Source organism: Hyla sarda, chromosome 4, assembly GCF_029499605.1.
Source record: "Hyla sarda isolate aHylSar1 chromosome 4, aHylSar1.hap1, whole genome shotgun sequence".
Lineage (NCBI taxonomy): Eukaryota > Metazoa > Chordata > Amphibia > Anura > Hylidae > Hyla > Hyla sarda.
In genome coordinates this window covers 407208421-407234713 of record NC_079192.1, presented here as the reverse complement: position 1 = coordinate 407234713, position 26293 = coordinate 407208421, and the positions used below count along the sequence as shown (strand labels likewise).

The 26293-nt window shown below is 44.4% G+C and overlaps 1 protein-coding gene across 2 annotated transcripts; it reads left to right on the top strand.

Moving 5' to 3' along the window:
* The first annotated feature begins 96 nt into the window (after nt 1-96).
* MKRN1 (makorin ring finger protein 1) lies at nt 97-24369 on the top strand. 2 transcript variants are annotated; one of them, XM_056517573.1, is made up of 8 exons: nt 97-321; nt 4066-4194; nt 4293-4495; nt 8364-8587; nt 12818-13032; nt 14293-14403; nt 17514-17655; nt 23888-24369. In XM_056517573.1, exons 1-8 carry the CDS (start codon nt 200-202, stop codon nt 24095-24097), a joined length of 1356 nt encoding a protein of 451 aa, XP_056373548.1. In that variant the 5' UTR covers nt 97-199; the 3' UTR covers nt 24098-24369. The 2 variants fall into 2 exon arrangements, with proteins under 2 accessions (XP_056373548.1, XP_056373549.1); XM_056517574.1 differs by having other exon boundaries at nt 98-321; nt 4293-4396.
* Nucleotides 24370-26293: the final 1924 nt, after the last annotated feature.

Genomic DNA, 26293 nt, shown 5'->3' with positions numbered 1-26293 from the left:
TCTTTTTCCATTGGCTGAGACTTGAGTCAATCAGCGATCCGTGGGCGTGTCTAAGCTTTAGCCCCGCCCATTCTAATAGGCTCTCTGTTTTGTTTTGTTTTCTCTCGCCGGAAGTTTTGAACGGTCGGCCCCGCCCCCTGCCGGAAGTATGTGATCCCGGAAGTTCCGGCGTCTTGAAGGTAGGGGGGGATAAACAGGAATGGCGGAGGCAGCTGCGGCGGCGCCTGTACCTCACACATCAGCCGCAGCAGGGAAGAGCCCGCTGCCCGCGTTCCCGGATAATCCCCCCGTGGGTGGTTGGACTCGGCAGGTGACCTGCAGGTAGGTGGCGCTGTTCGGGGCGGGGATAGCAAGTCTATGGGGTTATATGAGGACATGGGAAAGGGAGGGGGCTTCTTATTGGTTGAATACAGAGTTATAGAGGGGGTGCGAAGTCTATATAGGTGGGGTACACTGACTTCTGGGGAGACGGGGCAGATCATTTGGGGCATTGTGGGTAGTAAGTAGGGGTTTTAATGGGGCAATTATTGTGTATGTGATATATTAAAGGTCTTTGTCTATCTGCAGGGTAAATAAGAAGTAGGGCACCCACTGATCCTGAGCAGGGCACCCACTGATCCTGAGCAGGGCACCCACTGATCCTGACAATGTTATCCCCCACGTGACTGGATCCCCCCCATGATCAGCTGGTGCTCCATTTATTCTCTATGGGGCCTTAAAGGAGAACTCCAGCCAAAATTAACTTAACCCTATCCTGTAGTAAGTAGATGATCTTGTGGGGATGCCGACTGCTGGGACCCCCTGCAATCTCCAGAACGGCCCCTGGCTCTCTGTGAGGAATGCGTCTTGTCTATCGGTAGATGTCATGTGCTCCATTAATACCTATGGGAGCGCTGAGGATGCCGAGTACTTGGGTCTTTTCAGTACCCCCATAGAAATGAATGGAGCGAGTGCTGTCTACTGGTAGAAGAGAGAGCCAGTTGTTGTCTGTAGATTATGGGGGTCCCAGTGGTCTGACCTCTGTGATCAGCTACTTATCCCCTATTCTGTGGATGGGGGTTAAGTTAGTTTTGGCTGAAGTTCTCCTTTGATTCTGCTATAGAATGTAAAGAGTGGCAGCTGCTCCATTGACTCTGGGACAATTCTTGAGGTTGGACCCCACCCAATAACTAGTTATTTTCATCTCTTGTGCTTAGGTGAAAACATTACATGTTGGGATATTCCCATCTTAAAGGGGCACTCCCATATTTTAAAATGTTATTGAGTGTCTGATTGCAGGGGGTCTGACTGCTGTACTCTGGTGCTCCCTTAGTGAATGCATGATGTGTGCGCCAACGTACCTCTGCATGCTCGGGGAGAGCTGGGGCAATGTTCTGAAATCATGGGGGTCCCAGTTGTTGGATCTCACTCGATCACACTCCTGCGAATAGGGAAGATTAAGTAGTGGAGTACCGCTTTAAAGGGAGCCTTATAAAAAGAAGAAATGGATTGGCGATAATGGGGGAAGGGGTTGGTCATAGTAGCTAGTAAGTGGGGGAACTGGGGAGGGGGGGGAGAGAATAGGCGTCCACCCTTCTAAGGTGACCACCCAAAAAAAGTCTTCTCTAATAATGCATAATAAATGAGGAACCTTCACAGAACATCTTGTCTGGGTAAGGGGTGGCCTTTTGGAGATGTGATCTTATAATAAGATATAGTTAAACAAATGTATTGCAGTGACAGCATCCATGCTTAACCATACCTCCATTCCCTTTTATATGGGGCTTAAATGTACCTGTTTGGAATATTTATAGCCAGTGAATAAAGTGGTGGTTGAGCATGCGCAGCTGCTCTGTTCACTCGGGGAACCATTACCCTTACCGCCTTCAGTGGTGTTGACAGACTGTCAGATGTCGGTGGAGAAAAGGGTCTCTTGTTCTGGGAGGCATAAGCCAGCCCCAAAGGAGTCTGGCTGTGGCTTACCCCACCTCTCCCTATAAACAACACACAAATGCCTAACCTTTGTGTATGGGGAAGTTAAAAAAAAATTCGACCAACAGTTATTAAAAATGTGTGGCCACCTGAAGGAGAAATAGTATGATCTTTCATGTGGGGGTGAGTTATTTGAGCAGTTTAGGGCAGTGTCACCGTGAGCCGTGATTGGTTGCTGTGGGCAAAACCAGACTGTTTTGGGTTGATTGATAAATCTGGGCCAACGAATGTACTGTAGGTGAGTTTATTTACATGACAAAGCTTTGTGTATTGAAGCCAGAGGCAGTAAGTGAGTATTTCCACCTTCAATGAAGTGTTTCAGTAGTCTGAGTTCAGTCTGTGCCGTATATGTGTGTATGTATAATATAATGTGTGTGTGTGTGTATATGTGTGTGTGTGTGTGTATATATATATATATATATATATATATATATATATATATATATATATATATATATAATGTGTGTGTGTGTGTGTATTTGTTCTTTTTTTTTCTTTCTGTTTCTCGTCAAATAAACATATATTTAGTTTGCGATATACATCTGTGTATGTCGCAGACTAAATATATAGATCTGTGTATATCGCAGACTAAATATATAGAATATGAAAAAAAAGAGAGAACGGTGCACACCTCGTGCAGGTAAACCAGGGTGATATGGTTAACAATAAACAATAAGTTCCCGGGTCAGCGGGGTGGACCCTTACCATAGGGTGTTATGCTAAGAGCATAACACATACAGTCACTTGTAATGTAGTTAGAGGATCGCGGCGTCCAGGTTCCTCTGCTCTCTGCTGTGGAGTCCAGTGCATCAAGGAATGAAGGGAACGGATCTAGTCAATCACGAAAATTGGAGCATCATTTGGAGCACAGACCTCTCCATGCTGCTCAGTGTCAGGTGGTCTCAGTGAAGTCTCCGCATGGAGCAGCTGAGAGGTCTGTGCTCCAAATGATGTTCCAATCAAAACTTTTGACATGTTAAATTTGTGTTTTTTATTTTAAGTGACAGGTAGAGCGTTTGACTAGATCCGTTCCCTTCTTTCACAGACTAAATATATAGATCTGTGATATACATACATAATCAAAGTCTGTGTGTGTGTATAAATATATATAATCTCCTATACACAACAATCACAATTCAGTAAAAGGTTATACGCTCTACCTGTCACTTAAAATAAAAAACACAAATTTAACATGTCAAAAGTTTTGATTGGTCAGGGTCTGAGAATTCCCATCCTGATCATTTTCTAGAACAGTCAGACAGAGGAGGATGCAGCTGAACCAAGATTTAACATAATCCACAATCAGAAAAAAGTGTTGCTTTTTTTTTTCTATTAAATTCAGTGCTATAGAAGTGATGTGGAAACTAAGCAGTTAATCATTTGAAGTACAAAATATATTAAAAATAAGTTAAAAAGAAGATCAGATGGTTCTACTTGGTGTTAATCTGAGTCCGAGAAAAGGACTAGTGATAAGACAGATCTAAAGAATGTCCGGGATGGTCGCCAATAATTGTTTAACAGGTGTCTTCAAATTAAGTGTTATGCAGAAGCAATATAATCTTTGTATATCTGGTTTATAAAGGATGGATAACTTCTTCTAATAAACAGCACTTTGCTCAGAGCAATCTGGATTACCCAGCTTTCCTGTGTAGTCTCTAATGCTAATGACTGGTCAGTCACACCTCGTACCTTAATTTGGGCCCACACAGGTGACCCGCAAATGGATGAAATCCGTAAGCAAATTCTAATGTTACAGATTTTGCTGCAAGTCCAGATAACCATTTAAATGTTGGGGGGGGGGGGGGGGGGCGCATGCTTACTGATTCTATGAAATTCTCACAGACAGGAAGTGTTGTCATAGGGATAGAAGAAAGCCTTCACGCTTGTAACTCCCACAATATAATAAGGCAGTGATCCCTAGCCAGGGTGCCTCCAGCAGTTGCAAAACTACAATTCTCAGCATGCTTTGGCTGTCTGGGCATGCTGGGAGTTGTAGTATCGCAACAGATGGAGGCACCCTGGTTGGGAAACACCATAATAAGCTACGTTTTTTTTTTTTTTTTTATCATCGTTTTATTTCATCTTTCGTTGCAGATATTTCATGCACGGCGTCTGCAAAGAAGGAAACAACTGCCGCTATTCTCACGATCTGTCCACCAGCCGCTCTGCTATGATCTGCAGATACTACCAACGCGGGTGCTGTGCTTACGGAGACCACTGCAGGTGGGGGGGGGGGGGCGTTACCCATGATGCACTTTAGGCTTTCTGTTCCTCCTGTGCACAAAGCTTGAGCTAAACTATGTTTTTCTCTTCCCTTTTAGATATGAACACACAAAACCACTAAAACAAGAAATAATTGGGGACACCTCTGGGGCCAGGAGCAGTCCACTCGAGTCCCTCCCGGAAACCAGCAGCGACATTAACAGTAAGAAGGCAGCTAGCGAGGTGGCAGCTGGGGTCTCCCAAGCTGAAGACTGGGTCAATGCCGTGGAGTTTGTGCCGGGGCAACTCTACTGCGGACGGGGTAATTGCTTGGGAGGGAACTTTTTTACACCTTTTAGAGCTGATGATGCAGTAATATAGGACAGATATGATTATATGGCAGACATATTGGCCACCGCTCCATGTTCATTGGAGTTCCTATAGCCCCTTAAGTCAATTGTTAAATATATTTTTTTTTTTTTGTGGGGGGGGGGGGTTTGGAGGGGGGCACACCATGCAGTAAATTATCTAGCAATGCAAGGACTGGTCATTTGGAGCATTCGGCTAACCCTGTGGTCTTCAAACTGTGGCCCTCCAGCTGTTGCAAAACTAAAACTCCCATTGTGCCTGGAGTTTTTGTAACAGCTTGGAGACCACTGGGCTGGGACTACACAACGCACACAGATCGTATCCAAGTCACGCGAGCAAAATGGTTTGTGTCACTTTATTACAGTTGAGATTTGGCTGTTAAAAATACTAACAATTCTTAGATGTGATGTTGCAGTTCTACATTGCAACATAGAAAATGTGGGCACATAAGAACCGTTTGGCCCATCTAGTCTGCCCAATATTCTGTTAGAGTTCCCTCCATTCAAGCCCCAGAATCCTTTTGTAATTGTGAGGTCTCTTTGCTCCTTCCCACACATCAACCACCCCACCCAGTGCAGCACACTCGAGCTCCCTTCCATGGTGTGCTGTGCTGGAACTAGAATTCTCTGCAGCGCTGTGGAGAGTTATCTCCTTCCCACCCAGTGGTTGCTCCACCCATAGGAGCAGACAGGCTCCCTCTGAACACCTGACTAATGATATAATGTCTCAGGCTGCACTGCAACCTGGGAAAACCTGAGACTACACTCACTTTGTATGCTGTTAAAAGTAAACATCTGGGCAAAGATCACATAGGAATTGCGAGACCACCACCAGACACTATATTATGAACTACACTAAATTTACAGCCTCTGTAGCATAGTCAAATAAATAAAAATCCTCAAATACCCCATTAAGATCAATAGAGCAAATGATGCTCTGTGTAGTCTTTCTACAATGATTAAGCAGCCTGTGGTTATCACCCTAAACTCCTTTATTAACAAACGCGTATAGAGAGAGATAGACAGAAATATATAGTTAATCGCGCTGTTGGTGATGGTTGTCTGGCTGCTATTCACTTAAGCAATGGTGGGTTAGACCCTTTAAATATTAGGGAGTCCTCTAGAAGTGTTTAAACACTCGCTGTGATCAGGCAGTGAAATGTTGGGTGCCCAGAAGTAGGGCTGCAAGAGGCTTTAATATACTGTAACAAGATTAGAAATGGGACAAAATGGGCTGAAATGTTGTTTATTTATTTTTTCTTTACTATTTTATTTGATTACAAAATTGCATTGGTCACGAAAACTAATGCACAAATTACACCAACAAAAAATAAAACACAAAAATAAAAAACAAACGCATAGGTATTAACACATACAAAACAGCTCAGTTATGTCTGGTGGGGGAGATGTTTTCTGCTGTGTACATGAAGCCCTGGGGAGGGAGACCTTGGCCACATTCCTCTCCCTGGTGTCTTGGTGCCATAGCTATAACAACGCCGCTCGCACTGCGCAGAAAAGTAAACACAGACTCTTCGTCTTGGGGTCTCTTATAAGGACACTGTGTTCATATACTTCATTATAAGGGGACCGCCTACAGATTCCATGACTTGTTTTACCTTTTTAATATTGCGAGATTTTTATATTTTAGTTATAATTATTGCTGAGTGTGTCCATTGTTTAATAGATAACACCGTTCTGGATTGTAGGAAAGTTACAAGAAAAGCCAATGCAGCAATATTGATTGTCATTCAGTTTCCCAAATTAAGTAATTTTTTAGGAATTTTTATGCTGGCAAAGTTTGACTTAAATTTTGCTATCCCCTCCCCCACTTTTTTTTTTTTCTTTGTCCCACTCCAAGTAGTGTGGTCTTTGATGTATAATGGGATGTGAAAAATGCAAGGAATGTGGGCCTGACCATGCAGATTGACGATCCTGTTATGGGTTTCGTGTTACATGACCTGATGATTGGGACGTCTTCAGGTAACAGCAAATATTGCCCAAAATGCTGCCGGGACTGAGCAAAAAATAAATAAATTAAAGCTATATATATATGCAAATCATAAAATGTTGCAGTATCTTGTAATACCTTTTTTATTGGACTAACAGCATTTTGTAGAGACAAGCTTTCGGGATTCCTCCCTTTATCAAGTCCAAAGCATTTTATGATTTGCATCTGCATCACTGGACTAATACGGCTACTCAAATTTAATATATATATTAAATTATATTCATTCCTAGCACTGGTCCCCCTGCAGCTCCTGTCTGGTCACATAAACTACAGTTTTCTTCCTGCTTCCGAAACGGTAGTTTGTTGCAGGACCTGCAGACCAATCACTGGTCAAAAGCACCGCTGTGCCCGGTGATTGGCTGAGTCGGCAGGTCCCGAACCCAGCACATCTCTCGGAAGAAAAGATCAGGGGACTGAAAGAGCTGTTGTGGAATGTGGCTAGGTATGTATAGTGTTTTTTATTTTTTTTATTTTGCTGGAATACCCCTTTTTAACCGGTTGCTGTCTAAGTGAGCCGGCTCGTCCTGAGGTGGCAACCATTGTATGATGCGGGCTCCCAACTCGAGCCTGCATCATACCGTCCGGCCCCCAGCTGATTCCTGTAGCTGGGGGCCGGCATTAATAGCCGACATGTGGCGATTTCCGCGGCTGGCTATTAACCCTTTAGATCTAAAGGGACATTTAAACCATCCCTGGTGGTCCAGTGGGGTGGATCGCAGGGGGGGGGGATCCACTGCTAAGGTAGCCAGAGGGCTTACCTCTCCTCCTGTGTTCCCTGCTGCGCTGTGAATGATAAAGCCTGGCAGGACCAGGCTTTATCAATCGAGCACACAGGTCAATGTGGTTCTGTGACACCACATTGATCTGTATGAGGAATCTAATGATTCCTCATAAAAGTCCCCTAAGGGGACTAAAAGTGGGGGAGGAAAAAAATAATATTTGAATAGTTTACAAAAAGAAAACACCCATTAACACCTTTCTTATTAAAAGTTTAAATCACCCTCCCCTTTTCCCAAATTCCATATAATAAATAAATGTGTGGTATCACCATGTGCGTAAATGTCTGACCTATAAAAACATATTGTTAATTTAACCGCATGGTCAATGGCGTACGCGCCAAAAAAATCCAAATTCCAAAATAGCGTATTTTTGATCACTTTTTATATCATGAAAAAAAATGAATAAAAAGTCCGATCAATACAAGAATGGTACCGCTAAAAACTTCAGATCACAGCGAAATACCGCTCCGTACGCGGAAAAATTAAAAAGGTTATAGTGGTCAGAAGATGACAACTTTAAACGTATTAATTTTCGTGCCTGTAGTTGTTTTTTTTTTATTTATTTTTGCTCAAAAGTAAGACCAAATTAAGTAGGGTATAATTTTAATTGTATGGACCTACAGAATAAAGAGAAGCTGTCATTTTTACTGAAACTTACTGCGTAGAAACGGAAGCCTCAATTTTTTTTTGTCGCACAATAATTGATTTTTTTTTTTTTTTTTCGTTTTGTTTTGCTGTAGATTTTTGGGTAAAACAACTGATGTCATTATAAAGTAGAATTGGATAAGCCATCATATGGGTTTTTAGGTGCAAAATTGAAAGGGTTATTATTTTTGAAATGTAAGGCGGAAAAAACGAAAGTGGAAAAACGCTCTGTCCTTAAGGGGTTAAACAAACCGCTTTCTCCTGATGTCTTGGTTGCAGATGCATAGTCTTAAGGGTCCTCGGTTGCTGTATGTGTAGGAGGATGTGAGAAATCTTCATAGTATTATCAGGCTTCTCTGATGAGATCTTCATGGTTGTATTTACCTTTAGCGCCATCCGGCCCAGACACCGACACTCAGGAAACCGCACCTCAAGAGGAGAACAAAGAGCAACCAGCCGACCCGGAGCTGAAGAAGCAGCTTTGTCCATATGCCACTGTGGGAGAGTGTCGCTATGGAGAAAACTGCGTCTACCTGCACGGAGACCCATGTGACATGTGCGGGCTACAGGTGCTACACCCGACAGACACCTCTCAGAGGTCTCAACATATTAAGGTAAAGTAATTCCCTCATATTAGATGCACAGTCAGCCTAATTCTCATGTTATCAACTATTCAGAGTACAACTCAAATTTTATTGTACAAACCTCCTAATGATAGATATTTTTTTTAAACATAAACTTAACATGCACTGTTCCAAATTATTACACACAGTAAGTTTCAAAACACTTTATAGGTTGTAAAGAACTGAAAATGTGTCACTTTTTGTTTGCAGCGTATTTACTGAAATCGGAAGCTATTTCAATCAAACTTTTAACCACATTTTAACAGGTCATGTTACATTTTAACACAGGACCCCTTATTTGATAGCAGCTTCACAAGTCTTGCATCATTGAACTTGAGTTTTTGGACAGTTTCTGCTTGAATTTGTTTGCAAGATGCCAGACTAGCCTCCCAGAGCTGCTGTTTGGATGTAAACTGACTCCCACCCTCATAGATCTTTTGCTTGAAGATGCTCCAAAGGTTCTCAATAGGATTAAGGTCAGAGGAGGATGGAGGACACACCATGACTTTCTCTCCTTTTTATCCCCATAGCAGCCATTGATGCAGAGGTATTCTTTGCAGCATATGATGGTTCATTGTCATGTATGAATATGGTTTTATTACGGAAAGCATAGTTATTCCTTCTGTACAAGGGAAGAAAGTGGTCAGTCAGAAACTCCACATATTTTGCAGAGGTCATCTTTGGGTCCCTGAAGGTGTAAAGGGGGCTGACCAGCTCTCTTCCCATGATTCCGTCCCAAAACATGACTCCACCACCACCTTGCGGACGTCGCAGTCTTGTTGGAACAGGTTGGCCGTCCACCAACCATCCACTACTCCATCCATCTGAACCATCCAGGGTTGCATGGCACTCATCTGAACAGGACTGTTTGAAAATGAGTCTTGTATTTTTCTGCCCAATGCAGCCATTTGTGCTTGTGAGCATTGGATAGTGTTGGCCGAATAGAAGGTTTATGCACAGTTGCAAGACTCTGGAGGACTCTACACCTTGATGTCCGTGGGACTCCAGAGGCACCAGCAGCTTCAAATATCTGTTTGCTGCTATGTAATGGTATTTTAGCAGCTGCTCTCTTGATCCGATTCAAGAATCTGGCAGAAATCTTCCTCAATTTGCCTTTATCTGCACAAACCAGTCTGTGCTCTGAATCAGCCACAAATGTCTTTAATAGTGCGATGATCACGCTTACGTTTTCGTGAACTATTTAATGTTTTCATACCTCATCCAAGGCATTGAACAATTTCACTCTTTTCGACAGCAGACATATCCTTTTTTTTTTTTTCTTCCCCATATTGCTTTAAAATTGTCTGCTTAATAATGTGGACGCCCACCTTTAGTAGTTTTTTCTTAAATTGGGCTCATCTGGCAATCTAATTATCACTGATACCCGAGATTGTTTTCAGTGCTCAAAAGAGCCTGAGACACAATAACATCCATGAGTTACACTGAAAAACAAAATATATAATCTTTGTGACACTTAAATACAATTTGCATAATTATTTGGAACAGGGTGTGTGTGTGTACGTTACATGTGTGTGTATAATATCATTTTTTTTTTTCTTTTTTTAAGTAGTTAATCTTGTTTCCCTTAGTCTGACAGCAGCACAATGATGGGGTAACTCCGCCTCTGTGAGCTTGCAGGACTTTAGGATTATTTTAATTTAAAAAAAACGGAGTAACTAGAGCCCAACCCCCCCAAGGGGATATAAGCCTCCCTGTAACCACTCCCTCTGAGTAATTATAACGTATAGGTATAAATATTAAGAGGGAGGGAAGCTTGTGCTGCTGTCAGACTAAGGGAAACAAACAAGATTAACTAACTAAAGGGTACATTCACACAAGCGGATCCCCAGCACGTATTACGCTGCGGATCCACCACTGAAGGACCGCTGTGTGCCTCTACAGGTGCCTGCTTGGAGCGACAATACACCGCTACGAGCAGACACACTGAAGCGGTGTGAGTCGCTGCGCATGTGCAGTGTACTCTCACACATCGCGTCCACTCCCCTTGCTCTATGAACTAGGCCGAGAGCTGCGGCGATGTGCGAGTATACTGCGCACGGCAACTTGCACATTGCAGTTAGTCTGCTCGTAGCGGCATATTGCAGCACCGAGCAGGCACCCGTAAAGGCAGAATACAGTGGTCCTTCAGTGATTTATCCGCAGTGTAATACGCTCTTGGGATCCGCTCGTGCGAACGCATCGTTTAAGGGGTACTACCGTGGAAAACTTTTGTTTAAAATCAACTGGTGCCAGAAAGTTAAACCTATTTGTAAATCACTTCTATAAAAAAAAAATCTTAATTCTTGCAGTATTTTTTTAGGGGCTGTATACTAAAGAGAAATCCAAAAAGAAATGAATTTCCTGTGATGTCCTGACCTGACCTGTCCTGCTCTCTGATGACCTCTGCTGTCCATTTTAGGAACTGTCCAGAGAAGCATATGTTTGCTATGGGGATTTTCTCCAGTTCCTAAAATGGACAGCAGAGGTCAGCAGAGAGCACTGTGGTCAGGACTTCACAGAAAATGCATTTCTTTTTTTTTGGATTTCTCTTTAGTATACAGTTCCTAAAAAGTACTGGAAGGATTAAGATTTTTTTAATAGAAGTGATTTACAAATCTGTTCAACTTGCTGGCATCAGTTGATTAAAAATAAAAAATAAAAACATTTCCACAGTAGTACCCCTTTAATCTTACACTTCCCTATAGTCTGCCAGCAGCACAATGATGGGTATTTACATAGCATAACCACAGAGTGGGACTATAGAACAGCATCTATGGCTAATGAGATTTTCGGAATACAAATCCTCAAGTCCTGTAGTGCTTGAAAAAAAACTTCAAAGGGGCTGAACCTCGTTTAGCCCAAGAGGAAGCGACCATTCAGGTAAAGCGGCATTTGTAGATACAGGCGGATCCATGTCAGCCCTTAGTCAGAGATTCAATCACAACCGTCTGGATATTGTGGGTTTGGAAACTTTCTTACCACGCATTGTGCCCTGGTATACCACAAAGATTTTTCTCCTTCCTAAAAGGGATTTATCCTATCGAAGAAATTATTATATTTATTTTATTTATTTATTTATTTTTTTGAAGACATCTGAGCAGATCCAAGGTTTTCACATTCTTATATTTACCAGTAGAGACCTCAGGTATGTACCGTGGAAGAACTATCCTCTGGGTACCATTGGTGAAAGTAGAGACTTTGAGTAAAAGATGGTAAAAATCTCTGTAAACCCTCATCAGACAGAACGTATTGTGAGGTTCTGTAGCCGAGAGGCCTGTAGGTCTCCCACCCTCTTGGCAGAAGCTCGTGAATAGACAACCTTAAGAGATTGTTCAGGCTCCTGGAAGATGCTTGTTTCTCAAGAGGCTCAAACATAGAGGATCACACAGTTGTTTTACCGCACAGATAAACCCAGGGGCCTCCGGGCTTCTAAACTGTAGTCCTGTCATGGCCTTTGGAAAATTCTTTATTTCTGGGATTTGGAAAAGCTACCTGCAGATCTATCAACCGGCTGTACTTTGTGTTTGGAGAAAGGCCCTTATGAGCCATCTTGTAGAAACTCCAGTATTTAACCTCTTAAGGACCCAGGACGTACGGGTACGTGCTGGGCGTTGTAGTTTTGCAACAGCTGGAGGCACCCTGATTGGGAAACACTAGCCTACAGCTTTTGCAAATAAAAAAGCAATCTTAATATATAAAAAACTGTTTTTTGCAAAAGCTGGAGAGTCTGGGGGATCGGTTATCTACAACTAGATCCTATAGCTGGCACTATTTATTATTATTATTATTATTATTTCATTTTATTATAATTTATTATTAAAATTTTATTATTATTATTAAATATTTTTTTATTTATTTTTTGTTCTTTGTTCCCAAGATGCTCCCTACCAGCAGAAATTCTGCAGGCAGAATCCATTGTTTTTCAATGCTTTGGGAATGATACACGAAGGCCGCCATACACTATAGACAGCAGTCTCACCCCCTACTCCTCCATAAACATGAGTGCTGCTCAGTTCAGCCAGCCATGTTTGTTGCTGTAGGAACAGATGAAGAGAGCAGCTGCCAGACACCTGATGCTGCCTTTCTCCAGGGAATAAAAAGAATCCAGCATATATTGTCATACACAGCAGACTGTGTGATGTTTGTTGGCCACTCTGTATGTTGTGATGGTTGAGTCACACATTGTGTATATGCGTCTTACATCTTTTATTTCTCCTACAGTCTTGCATCGAGGCCCACGAGAAGGACATGGAATTGTCATTCGCCATCCAACGCAGTAAAGACATTGTGTGTGGGATCTGCATGGAGGTGGTCTATGAGAAAACAAACCCCAGCGAGCGACGTTTCGGGATCCTGTCCAACTGTAGCCACTCCTACTGCCTCAAGTGCATCCGCAGGTGGAGGAGCGCCAAACAGTTCGAGAGCAAGATCATAAAGTGAGCGGCTTATTTTACCCTCCGCAAGACACATGACATGTTGTAGTGATGGACTAAGCTAGGAGCTGTATGTGCGCACTGGCTTAAAGGGGTACTCCTCTGGAAAACATTTATTTTTAAATCAACTGGAGCCAGAAAGTTAAACAGATTTGTAAATTACTTCTATTAAAAAATCTTAATCCTTCTTCCGGTACTTATCAGCTGCTGTATGCTCCAGAGAAATTTATTTCCTTTCCGTCTGACCACAGTGCTCTCTGCTGACACCTCTGTCCATTTTAGGAATTGTCCAGAGTAGAAGTGTCAGACAGAAAGGAAATTCAAAAAGAAAAGAGCTTTCTGTGCAATATACAGAAGCTGATAAGTACTGGAAGGATTAAGATTTTTAAATAGAAGGAATTTACAAATCTGTCTTAACTTTCTGGCACCAGTTGATTTAAAAAAAATATATATTCCAGAGGAGTACCCCTTTTAAAGGATTATTCAAAACAGCTGATTTCTTCTAAGAACAGCACCACCCATGTCCTCAGGTTGTGTATGGTATTGCAGCTTTGTTCCATTGAAGTGAATGTAGCCGGAGGACAGGTGTGGTGCTGACTTCAAACCTTCATAACACTGCTCCATTTATAGGTCACATCGCATTCGCCTCACTGCAATATTTCTATGAAAAGTGGGTTGGTGTCCATTGTTTTGCCACCTGAGTGACCTCCAGCAGCTTAAAGGGGTACTTCGCCCCTAGAGATCTTATCCCCTATCCAAGGGTAGGGGATAAGATGTCTGATCGTGGGGGTCAAGCCGCTGGGGACCCCCACAATCTCAGTGATTGATCAGAGTATCTCTCTCACACACACCCATATATATGGTCTCTGGCACTGCAAAAGCTGCTGCAGTTCATTGATTTAAAGCGCCAGATTTAACTCGATGCTCTGCAGCGGTGTCGCCGGAGGGGATAAATAGCCGTTTACTTATACCGGAATATCGGTATAAGTTTTCAGCTATCGGTCCTGGAAAAAAAAAGATATCGCTCGATCCCTAATGCACAAGAACCTCTACGATATTCTCTAATAACCTACGCTGTGCTAGAAGTCAGAACAGTGTATGAAACACAGGTCCGGGCAAACTCTTTCTCCCCCCCCCCCCACGTAATTTAATCAGTCAGGGTCTATTGATTTATTTTAACAATGCAGACCCACACAGTATGAGGACTAGAGAGAACCCAGGGGGAATGTCCTTAATTTTTTCTTTTTTTTTTCTTGTGCACAGGTCATGTCCAGAATGCCGCATCACCTCAAACTTCGTCATTCCAAGTGAATACTGGGTGGAGGAAAAGGAAGATAAACAGAAGCTGATCCAGAAGTACAAAGAAGCCATGAGGTACACTGCAGGGCTGCACTTAGATTGCTAGCTGTGTGGTTGTAAAGTTATGTAGCAGGAAGGTAAAGTATTTCCAGCATGAAATGAGAAACTCGTACAGATGACCTTTCACCTAAAAGATCGGGACTGGACTATTGTCATCTGTAGCCCATAGGAATACTTTAAAGGGGTAATCCGGTAGAAAAAAATGTGTTTTTTATTTATTTTTTTTGTAAATCCCCATCATTGTGCTGCTGGCAGACTACAGGAAAGTGTAAGATTTAAAGGGGTACTACCGTGGAAAACTTTTTATATATTTTTTTTTTTTAAATCAACCTTTTCCAGAAAGTTAAACAGATTTATAAATGACTTCTATTTAAAAATTTTCTTTTTGAATTTCTTTTTTGTCTTGTCCACAGTGCTCTCTGCTGACACCTGATGCCCGTATCGGGAACTGTCCAGAGCAGGAGAAAATCCCCATTGCAAACCTATGCTGCTCTGGACAGTTGCTGACACGGACAGGGGTGTCGGCAGAGAGCACTGTGGACAAGACAAAAAAGAAATTCAAAAAGAGAATTTTCTTCTGTAGCATACAGCTGCTAATAAGTACTGGAAGGGTGAAGATTTTTTTTAATAAAGTCATTTACAAATCTGTTTAACTTTAAAAAAAAAAAAGTTTTCCATCGGCTTACCCCTTTAAGTAAAGAGGTATAATTCAAAGGTGCAGTCTGAAATTGGTTATTTGTTCGAGATGGGCCCAATAGCCATTCTTCCACTTTACAGATCAGACTATACAGCAGTGGTTTCCAAGCAGGGTCCCTCCAGCTGTTGCAAAACTACAACTCTCAGCAACAGCTGAGAGGCACCCTGCTTGGAAACCACTGCTATAGATGATTTATGGGGGGGGGGGGACTGGAGAAGATTATACATCCGAGATAGCATGTACAAGTTATGCCCCTATTTGTAGAGAGCCGTGTTCTTCCAACCTGTGACTCCCCAACTGGTGCAAAACTACAACTCCCATTGTGGAGAGCGACAGGTTGGGAAATACTCGTATTGAACATACATGTTTCCTTATGGCTTGGCTGTTGCCATAAGTTTGTCATGGGGATCACAAAAATTGTTTCTGATGCCGTCTGTTACTTATATCCGTGTTGCTCCAGCCTTTTTATTTTTTTAAATCAACTGGTGCCAGAAAGTTACAGATTTGTAAATTACTTCTATTAAAAAATCTTAATTCTTCCAGTACTTACTAGCTGCTGAATACTACAGAGGAAATGGTGTTTTCTTTTTGGAACACAGTGCTCTCTGCTGACATCATGATCACAGTGCTCTCTGCTGACATCTCTGTCCATTTTAAGAACTGTCCGGAGTAGGAGAAAATCCCCATAGCAAACATATGCTGCTCTGGACAGTTCCTAAAATGGACAGAGATGTCAGCAGAGAGCACTGTGCTCGTGATGTCAGCAGAGAGCTCTGTGTTCCAAAAAGAAAATAATTTCCTCTGTAGTATTCACCAGCTAAGTACTGGAAGGATTAAGATTGTGTTTATTTTTTTTTGTTATAGAAGTAATTTACAAATCTGTTTAACTTTCTGGCTCCAGTTGATTAAAAATAAATAAATAAATAAACTTTTCCACCTAAAAAGGGGTACTCCACTGCCCAGCGTTTGGAACATTTAATTCTGAACGCTGGGTGTGCGAGCAGGAGGGGGTTGTGACTTCACGGTCACGCCCTCTCCCATAGACGTGCATTGAGGCGGTGTGGTGTGATGTCACAACCTCCGCAACGTGCAGCCAGCGTTTGGAACTAAATGTTTCAACTGCTGGACAGTGGAGTACCCCTTTTTTAAATTAAGTTGGAAGAAAATAGCGAGGACTAAAATATTTTTTCACTCAATGTACAAACCATACATAAGGATGTGATTACTGGCCTGCTATTATGGGAACTTCCTGCAGGTGGAGCGTTTATCCCTGAGGCTAGAAACGCACAAAGCCGATACACTGCAGTGGATTCCACTGGAAGGGGAAGTATAAAGGAAGGACACCTACTACTTCCTCTTTTCAGCTGGATCCACTTCTGTCTTTGGCACAGAATCTGCAGTGTGTGTGCAACGTGTGTTCCTATCCTAAAGGGTTATCCAGGATTAGAATTAGAGATGAGCAAACTTACAGTAAATTCGATTCGTCACGAACTTCTCATCTCGGCAGTTGATGACTTATCCTGCATAAATTAGTTCAGCCTTCAGGTGCTCCCGTGGGCTGGAAAAGGTGGATACACTCCTAGGAAAAGAGACTCCTAGGACTGTATCCACCTTTTCCAGCCCACGGGAGCACCTGAAAGCTGAACTAATTTATGCAGCATAAGTCATCGACTGCCGAGCCGAGAAGTTTGTGACGAATCGAATTTACTGTAAGTTCGCTCATGTCTTTTAAAAACACAGTCTTCAGGTTATGTGTGATATTGCAGCTCCATTACATTGAAGTGAATGGAGCCAGAGGACAGGTGTTGGGCTGTTTTTGTGTGTTAAAAAAAAAAGCGTTTTTTTGTGTTTACTGGATAACCCCCTTACATTCTGTAGGGTTTCTAGAGTTGATATGCTTCTAAAGGGGTTTGCCACCCCTAGACATCTTATCCCCTCTCCAAAGGGGATAAGATGTCTGATCGCAGGGGTTGCTGGGACCCTTTCAATCTCTGTGCAGCACCCTGCATTCCTTTAGAACGCTGTGTGCGGGTGACGGGGTGTGATTTCACGGCCACACCCCTTGTGGTGTCATGCCACACCTTCTCAATGCAAGTCTATGGGAGGGGGTGTGGCGGCTGTCATGCCCCCTCCCATAGACTTGCATTGAGCAGGCGTGGACGTGATGTCATGATCACGGCCGCCCGCTCCAGAACATTTTGTTCCAAATGCTTGAACGGTGGTGCAGCAGAGTACCCCTTTAATGCTCCTTTCTCTGAAGCCTCCATAGTGTTGTTTAGTAATGGTAAAGCTCACTCCATGTCTAACAATGAGCGGCTGAACAAGTCAGGTAGGTAGCACCTTCTATAGTTTGAGCGGCACGTGGGACCTGACTTCTTTTGCTCAATATTAATTTCTGGAAGTAATCTTTTTCCCATTTCTCTTCTAGCAACAAATCTTGCCGGTATTTCGATGAAGGACGTGGCACCTGTCCATTTGGAGGCAATTGTTTCTACAAACATGCGTATCCCGACGGCCGCATAGAAGAACCACAGCCGCGACAGAAAGGAGGCATGTCGAGCAGATACAGGGTAAGGTTTTAGTGAACGTTGTAAAGATGTGTGACACTCCACCAGTATTGTGCACTGGTCCCACTGATCATAATACAACCTCTTCTCTGGGTGTCATTCACTTGACGTTGAGGATTCATGTCTGATGTTACACCTTGCAAGATCAGAGCCACCTCTCACAGCAGTACCCACCTCCCAAGTATTTCAGGAGAGGGGTTGCTGTGATCTTGTATAAGGAAGCGATCTGCTCTCTTGTCATGGAAGTGATTAGAGATGAGCGAACTTACAGTAAATTCGATTAGTCACGAACTTCTCGGCTCGGCAGTTGATGACTTTTCCTGCGTAAATTAGTTCAGCTTTCCGGTGCTCCGGTGGGCTGGAAAAGGTGGTTACAGTCCTTGGAAAGAGTCTCCTAGGACTGTAGCCACCTTTTCCAGCCCACCGGAGCACCGGAAACCTGAACTAATTTATGCATGAAAAGACATCAACTGCCGAGCCGAGAGGTTTGTGACGAATCGAATTTACTGTAAGTTCGCTCATCTCTAGAAGTGATGTTAGATCACTTCCTCCTACATCAGTGCTACCCAACCAGGGTTCCAAAACTACAACTCCCAGCAAACCCAAACAGCCAAAGGCTTGATTTTAGTTGGGGGTTCAGGAGCATGGCGCTACCTGTTCCCAACACCATCCCCCCCAAATATGCAGCTAAGGGACATGGGGCATAGAGTATGCTCAGTTAACCCCTTCCCGCCAGCACCTGGGGTTGCAACCCCCTCCCCTTCATCTTCCCTCCTTGCTTTAGGGGCCCCTTATACCTGTGGCCCCAGGGGGATTTTTTTATTTTCAGTCCTCTTATTGTTATAGGGGGCAGGGATGCGGGCTCTGGTCTTTATATCTGCAGTGTCGAGACTCTAGGGATCGCGAGGCAGCTCTCCTCACCCTCACCAACACTGCTTACTTCACTTACATTCTGCTCAGCCTGTCAGTCTCTGGCGTGCCAAATGCGGCACCTGTCAGCTTGTCCGCGGTCGCGCGGCTGGCTCTCCAGTTTACCTTCACTTTTGCCCGCTTCTCGGGCTAGTCGTGCGGCGGGCAGGAAATTGAGGCTGCGGCCTAGTCCGGAACTTAACTCCGCCCACTCCCCATATTCGGGTGTGCTGGCTTGGCTCCCAGCCTCCTCCTGCTGCTGGCCAATAGTCTATCAGCACTTTTGGGGGGGGCGGGAGGAAGAGAGTCAGCTTCTGTACTCCTCCCTCTCCTCCTCCAATAGGGTCCATCTGGGCGCGGAGACCACCCCACCTGGTCGGTACATCTTGCTTCTCTCCTCCCTGCTTCCTGCTCTGGGGGCCATATCACCTCAGCGGCTGTCTGCCTCTTCATCTCCGGACACAGGACAGCTGCAGCCTGCTTCTCTGCTCCAGCTGCGGGACACAGGACCTGGGTAAGATTGCTCTATTTTATTTGTTGACTGCTTCCTTACTAGCACCTATGTCCGATCCCAGACCCGAACCTCCTCCCAGACAGGCTGCCACAGCCTTAGTCACCTACTACTCTTGCGTGGGCTGCAAGACCACTCAATCCACCTGTTTCGCCTTATCCACCACGCGCACCATCCCTCCTGTGCATGCCTCCCAGGATGTCACCCTGGAATGTGCGGTGTCCGCCCCTCCCCCAGAGTGGGTTTCTTCCCTTTCTCAGTCGATCTCCGACCTGGCTAGGGTCTCCAGATCAGTGACCTCTGCATTGATGCAGTCTTTTCCCTGCGCACAACCCCCTGGGAGTCCTGCTCTCTCCTGACCCCCACTTCCAGCGCTCTTACAAGCGCCCTAAAGTGATTCAGTCAGGCTCTTCTCCAGTGTCGCATAATTGGGATAGACATTCTTCCCAGCTTGCCAGCGGCCCCACTCTAGGGACCGTTCCCCCGGTGCCCATCCCTGGTCTCCGACTCCTCATTCCAGGTCTAATACGCCTCAGTCCAAGGCTACCTCTGCACGCTCCCACTCTCCAGGGGAAGTAGCGGTTGATGGGTCAGAATCCACCTCAATTCATGAGGACCACTCTGCTGTTTTTGATATGGTGGACAGCTTGGTGTCAGCCATCAGAGACAATTTTTTTTTTTTTTTTTCCCATCTGGAGGACCCAAGAACTTCGGATCCTGATCCAGAAGTTTTTTTGCCACTCTTGGTGTTCCCCAAAGGTTTTCAGTTCTCATGCTAAATTTGACGCCTTGATGGACGTGGCTTGGAAGCATCCGGACAAACTATTTCAGGGGACTAAGAAGATTCAAGCTCAGTTTCCCTTCTCTCAGGATCTGGTTTCCAAGTGGACAACGCCACCTGCAGTAGATCCTCCGGTTTCTCGCCTGTCCAAGTCTACTACTCTGCCTCTAGCGGACACAGCGTCCTTTAACGATCCGGCGGACAAGATTGAGAACTTGGCGAAGTTTGCCTTTGAAGCGGCAGGTTTATCTTTTGCTACCTACCTTTTGCTTCCGCCTGGATGTCCAAGGCTTTTTCGGTTTTGACTTCTCAACTTCGCCACGGCATCCTGTCCAGTGCCCCTCGGGAGGACTTGGCGGATCTCGCTCGTTAACTCTCTCAGGCTAGGGACTTCCTCTGTTCGGCAGCTCTTGATTCCGCCCGATGTACGGCCTTTTGCCCCAAGTAACTTTGTTGCGATTCATCACTCCATGTGGCTGTCGTAGGATGCAGATGCTGCTTCGAAGAAGTCGTCCCTCACTGAATTGCCTTTTTTTCCGGTACTCTGCTCTTTGGAAAGCGCCTGGCTGAGAGGATTTCCGAAGCTACTGGAGGTAAATGCTCTCACCGCTCCGATCCCTGTCAGAAGTCTGCTTCCTTTCAGGCCCTTCCTGGCCTTTGCCTTGGATCGTCTTCCCAAGCAGGCGCCCTCCCAGTCGCGTAAAGCTCCCTCCTTCAAGGCACGCCATTCCTGGAAGTCAGACAACCATTCAGGCGTTTTCGTGGCCAAGTCCAGTAACTGTAAACCTTCTTCCTCCTGAAGGGATGCCCCCCACCTGTGTCCTATTCTCAGGTGGGAGGGCGTCTGTCTCTTCCGGGACGTTTGGCTAACACAGGTTCAGGACCCGGATAAGTTGCTTCTTTTCCCAGGGATCGTTTCGATCCCGTCCTACTTGTTCCCCTTCTTTGGTGGCAGCCTTTCAGGTTGCTTTACATACCCTCCTCGGAGTGATTTGTTCCAGTTTCTTCAGGGGAGCGTTTTCTGAGTTTAACTCCAATCTTTGTCATCCCCAAGAAAGAGGGCTCTGCCCTCCCCATTCTGGACCTCAAACTGCTCAACCGCCACCTGCTCCTGTGCCATTTCCACATGGAGTCCCTCCGCTTGGTGGTCGCGTCCTTGGATCAGGGAGAGTTTCTTTGCTAAGCGATTTCTCTATTTTTGCCATCCCTGCTGGGTCATTTCCAGTTTGGGGCTCTTTGTTTTGGTCTAGTCATGGATCACAGGGTGTTCACCAAAGTCATGGCATCAGTGATTGCCATCCTTCTGACTCTGGGGATCTCGGTTCTTCCTTACCTGGATTGCTTTTTTTATCAAAGCTCCATCCCGGTCCCAAAACTTGAAGAGCCTTCATCTCACGGTACAGAATCTCTCTGCCTTCGGATGGGTGATCAACAAGAAGTCAAATCTTTCTCCCACTCAATCCCTTGTCTTCCTGGATCTCTGTTTTGACACAGTGGCCGCCCGAGTTTGTCTTCCGTTGGACAAGCGGCGCTCCCTATCGAAGGGTGTCCGTAGTCTACGGAGCGCCCCTCTCCTGTTCCGATTAGCTTGTGCATGGAGATGCTGGTCCAGATGGTGGCGGCCATGGAGGCAGTTCCTTTTGCCCAGTTCCGATGTCTCCCTCTCCAGCTGGCCATCCTGGCCCAGTGGGACAAGTCCCCGTCCTCCCTGGATCGCCAGATTCTCCTGTCCCCCTCCGTTCGCCGGTCTCTTCTGTGGTGGCTACACTCTCCCCTCCTTCTCCAGGAGCGGTCATTTCTCCCTCTCCACTGGCAGGTCGTCACGACCGATGCAAGTCTACTGGTTTATGAAGGTGTTTCAAAACCAAACTGTCCGGGGTCGCTGAACCTCTCTAGAGGCTTGCCTCCCCATCAATCTTCTGGAGCTCCATGACATTTTTATTTGCCTCCTTCATTGGGAGAGGCTCTTACAGGGTCGTCCTGTTTTGAGTCTAGTCGGAAAACGCCACAGCGGTGGCGTACATCAATCGCCAGGCTGGCACACGCAGTCGCTCAGCGATGGCCTCCAGGATTCTGCTCTTGGCCGAGACTCGAGTTCCCTCCATCTCTGCGATCCACATTCCGGGAGTGGAGAATTGGGAAGCAGACTTTCACAGCCGCTCCTATACGGATCCAGGAGAGTGGTCTCTCCATCCAGAGGTCTTTGTGCAGGTCTGCGATCTTTGGGGAACCCCGGACGTGGATCTCTTCTCGCGACAACAGACAGGTTCCTTGCTTTGTCGTGAAGTCCCGTGATCCTCTGGCAGTGGACGCGCTCGTGATCCCGTGGTCGTCCTTCAGCCTACCTTACCTCTTTCCTCCCCTCCCCTCCCTCTCCTGCCCAGGGTTCTGAGAAAACTCAAGGCGGAGGGTGTCTCTGCCATTCTGATAGCTCCAGATTAGTATGGTACGCTAACGTAATTCGGCTAGTCGCCGACGTACCTGTGCGTCTTCCAGTTCGTCCCGATCTGCTCTCCGAGGGTCCTCTCTGTCACCCCAATTTACTGTCGCTGCATTTGACGGTGTGGTGGAGAGCTTGGGGGTTTTCTACCAGGGTGATTCGCCTTCTGCTAGAATTTACAATCATACTTGGTGCGAGGCTCAGGCCGTTTCCCTGGTCGTTTTTTTTCCTTTCCGTGACTTCTTGCAATCCGGGATCAGCGCTTGGCACTAAGTTCTTTTAAGGGTCAAGTGTCAGCTTTCTATTTTTCAGCGGCCGATTGCTTCCAATTCTTACATCTGCACCTTCCTGTAGGGCGCGGCCCATGGGGTGCCGCCATACAAGTCGTCCACCCGCTCCTTGGGATCTCAACCTGGTGCTTAGCGCCTTGAGGGAGGCTCCCTTCGAACCTCTCCAGGACGCCTCTCTTCACATCCTTTTGTGGAAGGTCGCATTACTCATTGCGATTACCTCAATTAGGAGGGTCTCTGAGCTGGCTTCGCTCTCTTTTCGCTCTCCCTTCTTGGTCCTTCATCAGGACAAAGTGGCTTATCGTCCGCCTCCCTCCTTCTTGCCCAAGGTGGTTTCCCCCTTTCAAGTGAACGAGGAGATCGTTCTTTCTTCATTTTGTCCGGCTCCATCCAATGCTAAGAAGCGTTCCCTACATAGATCAAGACAGCTCTAACAACGTCCAGACTATCTTTCCGTCAACTTCTCCTTTCGGCAGGGTGACTCCTTCTTTGTGATTCTGGAGGGTCGTCGCAAGGGTCTTCCTGCTTCCAAGGCGACCATCTTGTGGTGGATCCTTTCTGCAATCTCGGAATTGTTGCATCGTAAAGGGAAGGTCCCTCCTTTTAGTTTGTTACTGGGAATTCCATGTTGGGGCTACTTTGCCCCGTTGGGGCTTCTCGGGCACTCCCAATAGGGCTTCGGCCTTGCAAGTCTGTAAGGCGGCAACCTGGTCATCCTTGCACACCTTCGCTAAATTCTACCAGGTGCGCACTTTTGCGTCAGCTGACGGTTTGGGTTGCAAAGTGTTGCAGGCTGCAGTGCCTCAGTCTTCTGCCTGATTCTGAGTTAGGTATTTTTCCCACCCAGGGGACCCCGACGGTCTGTCCCCCCCCCCCCAATGGAGCCGACCAAGAAAAGCAGATTTTTTATTTTTTTTTTAAATGCTTACCGTAAAATCTTTCTTGGAGGATCAATTGGGGACACAGAACCCACCCATTGTCTTTGTTGCTATGGTTCGGTTTTCTGTCCGAGTGGTTGTTTTTTGGTTCCTTTTTTTTCTGGTTCTCTCGGACACCTGCTGGTTTCTTTCTGTCGGTCCTCTCTTACTGCTGTGGGACTAAACTGATTAGCTCAGGGTCAGTAGGCGGGGTATATCCTGCCAGGAGGGGCCGACTTTCTTTTTGTAGGCCTAGTGGCAGCAAGATATAACCACGATCTCTGTGTCCTCCAATGGATCATCTGAGAGAGATTTTACCGTAAGCATAAAAAAATCTACAGATAAAAATTATAAATAATTTATAATATATATTTATTATATTTTTAGGCACAGCGCAGGAACAGATTTTGGGACTTTGAGGAGCGTGAGGGCAGCGACCCTTTTGACAACGATGATGAAGAAGTAATGACCTTTGAACTGGGGGAAATGCTCCTAATGCTGTTGGCAGCGGGCGCCGACGAAGACCTAACAGACTCTGAGGACGAGTGGGACTTGTTCCATGAAGACCTGGACGATTTTTATGACCTGGACCTATAGCGCCAGTCAAAGGAGTTTGGACTGTCTGGGCAGCTTCAGACAGTAGCTATTTCCTGTGGTGTTGTGGCAGTGCCTGTGTTCTCCTAGGCAGGCCTATCAATTCCAGGTGCTGTTGTAATAAATTTTATCCTGATGTCTGTCTTTTTTCCCCCCTCATTTTTCCTCCCTCCCCAGAGTGTTTGTTTCTGTTTCAAAATAAAAAAAAATGGAAAAAAAATGAAAAGAAAACAAAAACAAAATAAAAAAATGACACAAAAGTATAAAACCTAGAACCATGTGCAAATTGTGCTTTGTGTTTTCAGAGTTCTATGTAGTTACAAGTGTAAACCTCTAGGTGGCGCTGCTGTATTACAAAGTTGCAAGTAACTTCTTATCATGCTGCTTCACTAGATTTGCCAATCTGCGGGGCCTGATATTCAGAGGGGGGGGGGGGGGGGTAAATGGGGGATACCTGCCCAAAGCTGGAGTAGCGTTATGCAAAACTGCACCTTGACGGTAACTTGGACTCATTCAGCCATCCCTCCTATCCTCCCCATATATTACATTATGCATACTCGGTTTGGTTGCATTTCTTAATGTGAATAGGCTACAATACAATAAGCTATTAAAAAAAAAAAAAAAAAAAAAAATATATATATATATATATATATATATATATATATATATATATATATATATATATATATATATATATATATAATTATATATAATTAATATAATTTTTTTTTTTTTTTAAGTATCCCTGGAGGATGTACCACAAATAAAAAATATAACATTTTACAATTTGTGTTTAACCCCTTAAGGATGCAGGGTTTTTCAGTTTTTGCACTTTCGTTTTTTTTTTTCCTTTAAAAATCATAACCCTTTCAATTTTCCACTTAAAAATCCATATGATGGCTTATTTTTTTTGCGTCACCAATTCTACATTGCAGTTACATTTAGTCATTTTACCCAAAAATTCACGGCGAAACTGGGAAAAAAAAATCATTGTGCGACAAAATTGAAGAAAAAAACGCCATTTTGTAAATTTTTGGTGCTTCCATTTCTATGCAGTGCATATTTTGGTAAAAATGACACCTTCTCTTTATTCTGTAGGTCCATATGGTTAAAATGATCCCCTACTTATATAGGTTTGATTTTGTCGGACTTCTGGAAAAATCATAACTACATGCAGGAAAAATGTTCTGTTCTGACCCCTATAACTTTTTTTTTTTTTTTTTTTTTCACGTACAGGGCGGTATGAGGACTCATTTTTTTTGTGCCATGATCTGAAGTTATCGGTACCATTTTTGTTTTGTTCTGACTTTTTGGTCCCTTTTTTATTCATTTTTTAATGGTATAAAAAGTGACCAAAAATGAGCTTTTTTTTGGAATTTTTTAACGTGTACGCCATTGACCGTGCGGTTTAATTAACAATATATTTTTGTAGTTCGGACATTTACACATGCGGCAATACCACATATATATTTTATTTACTTACATTTTTTTAATGGGGAAAAGGGGGGTGATTCAAACTTTTATTAGGGAAGGGGTTAAATGATCTTTATTAACACTTTTTTATTTATTTATTTTTTTTGCAATGTTATAGCTCCCATAGGGGCCTATAACATTACATACACTGATCTTTTACACAGATCACTGGCATGTTAATACACGCCAGTGATCTGTGTAAAAGATCAGTGTATGTAATGTTATAGGCCCCTATGGAAGCTATAACATTGCAAAAAATAAAAGTGTTAAAGATCATTTAACCCCTTCCCTAATAAGTTTGAATCACCCCCCTTTTCCCATTAAAAAAATGTAAGTAAATAAAAATAATATATATGTGGTATCGCCGCATGTGTAAATGTCCGAACTATAAAAAATATATTGTGTAGTTTTGCAACAGATGGAGGCACACTGGTTGGCAAATACTGCATTTGTGCAACCTCATCAGGTAAGTGTAATAGACATTTTATACCGAGCAGATTACTTGCAATCCGTACTAGGGGATTGCTTCCTGTTATTTTTTGGCATCAATGGGAAAAGGGATTAAAGGGGTACTCCGCAGCTAGACATGTTATCCCCTATCTAAAGGATAGGATATAACATGTCTGATCACGGGGGGGGGGTTCCGCTGTTGGGACCCCTGTAATGCTCCATTGGGGGCATGGAGCGAACTCCGCTCCATGCCGGATGACTGGCAATGCCATCACG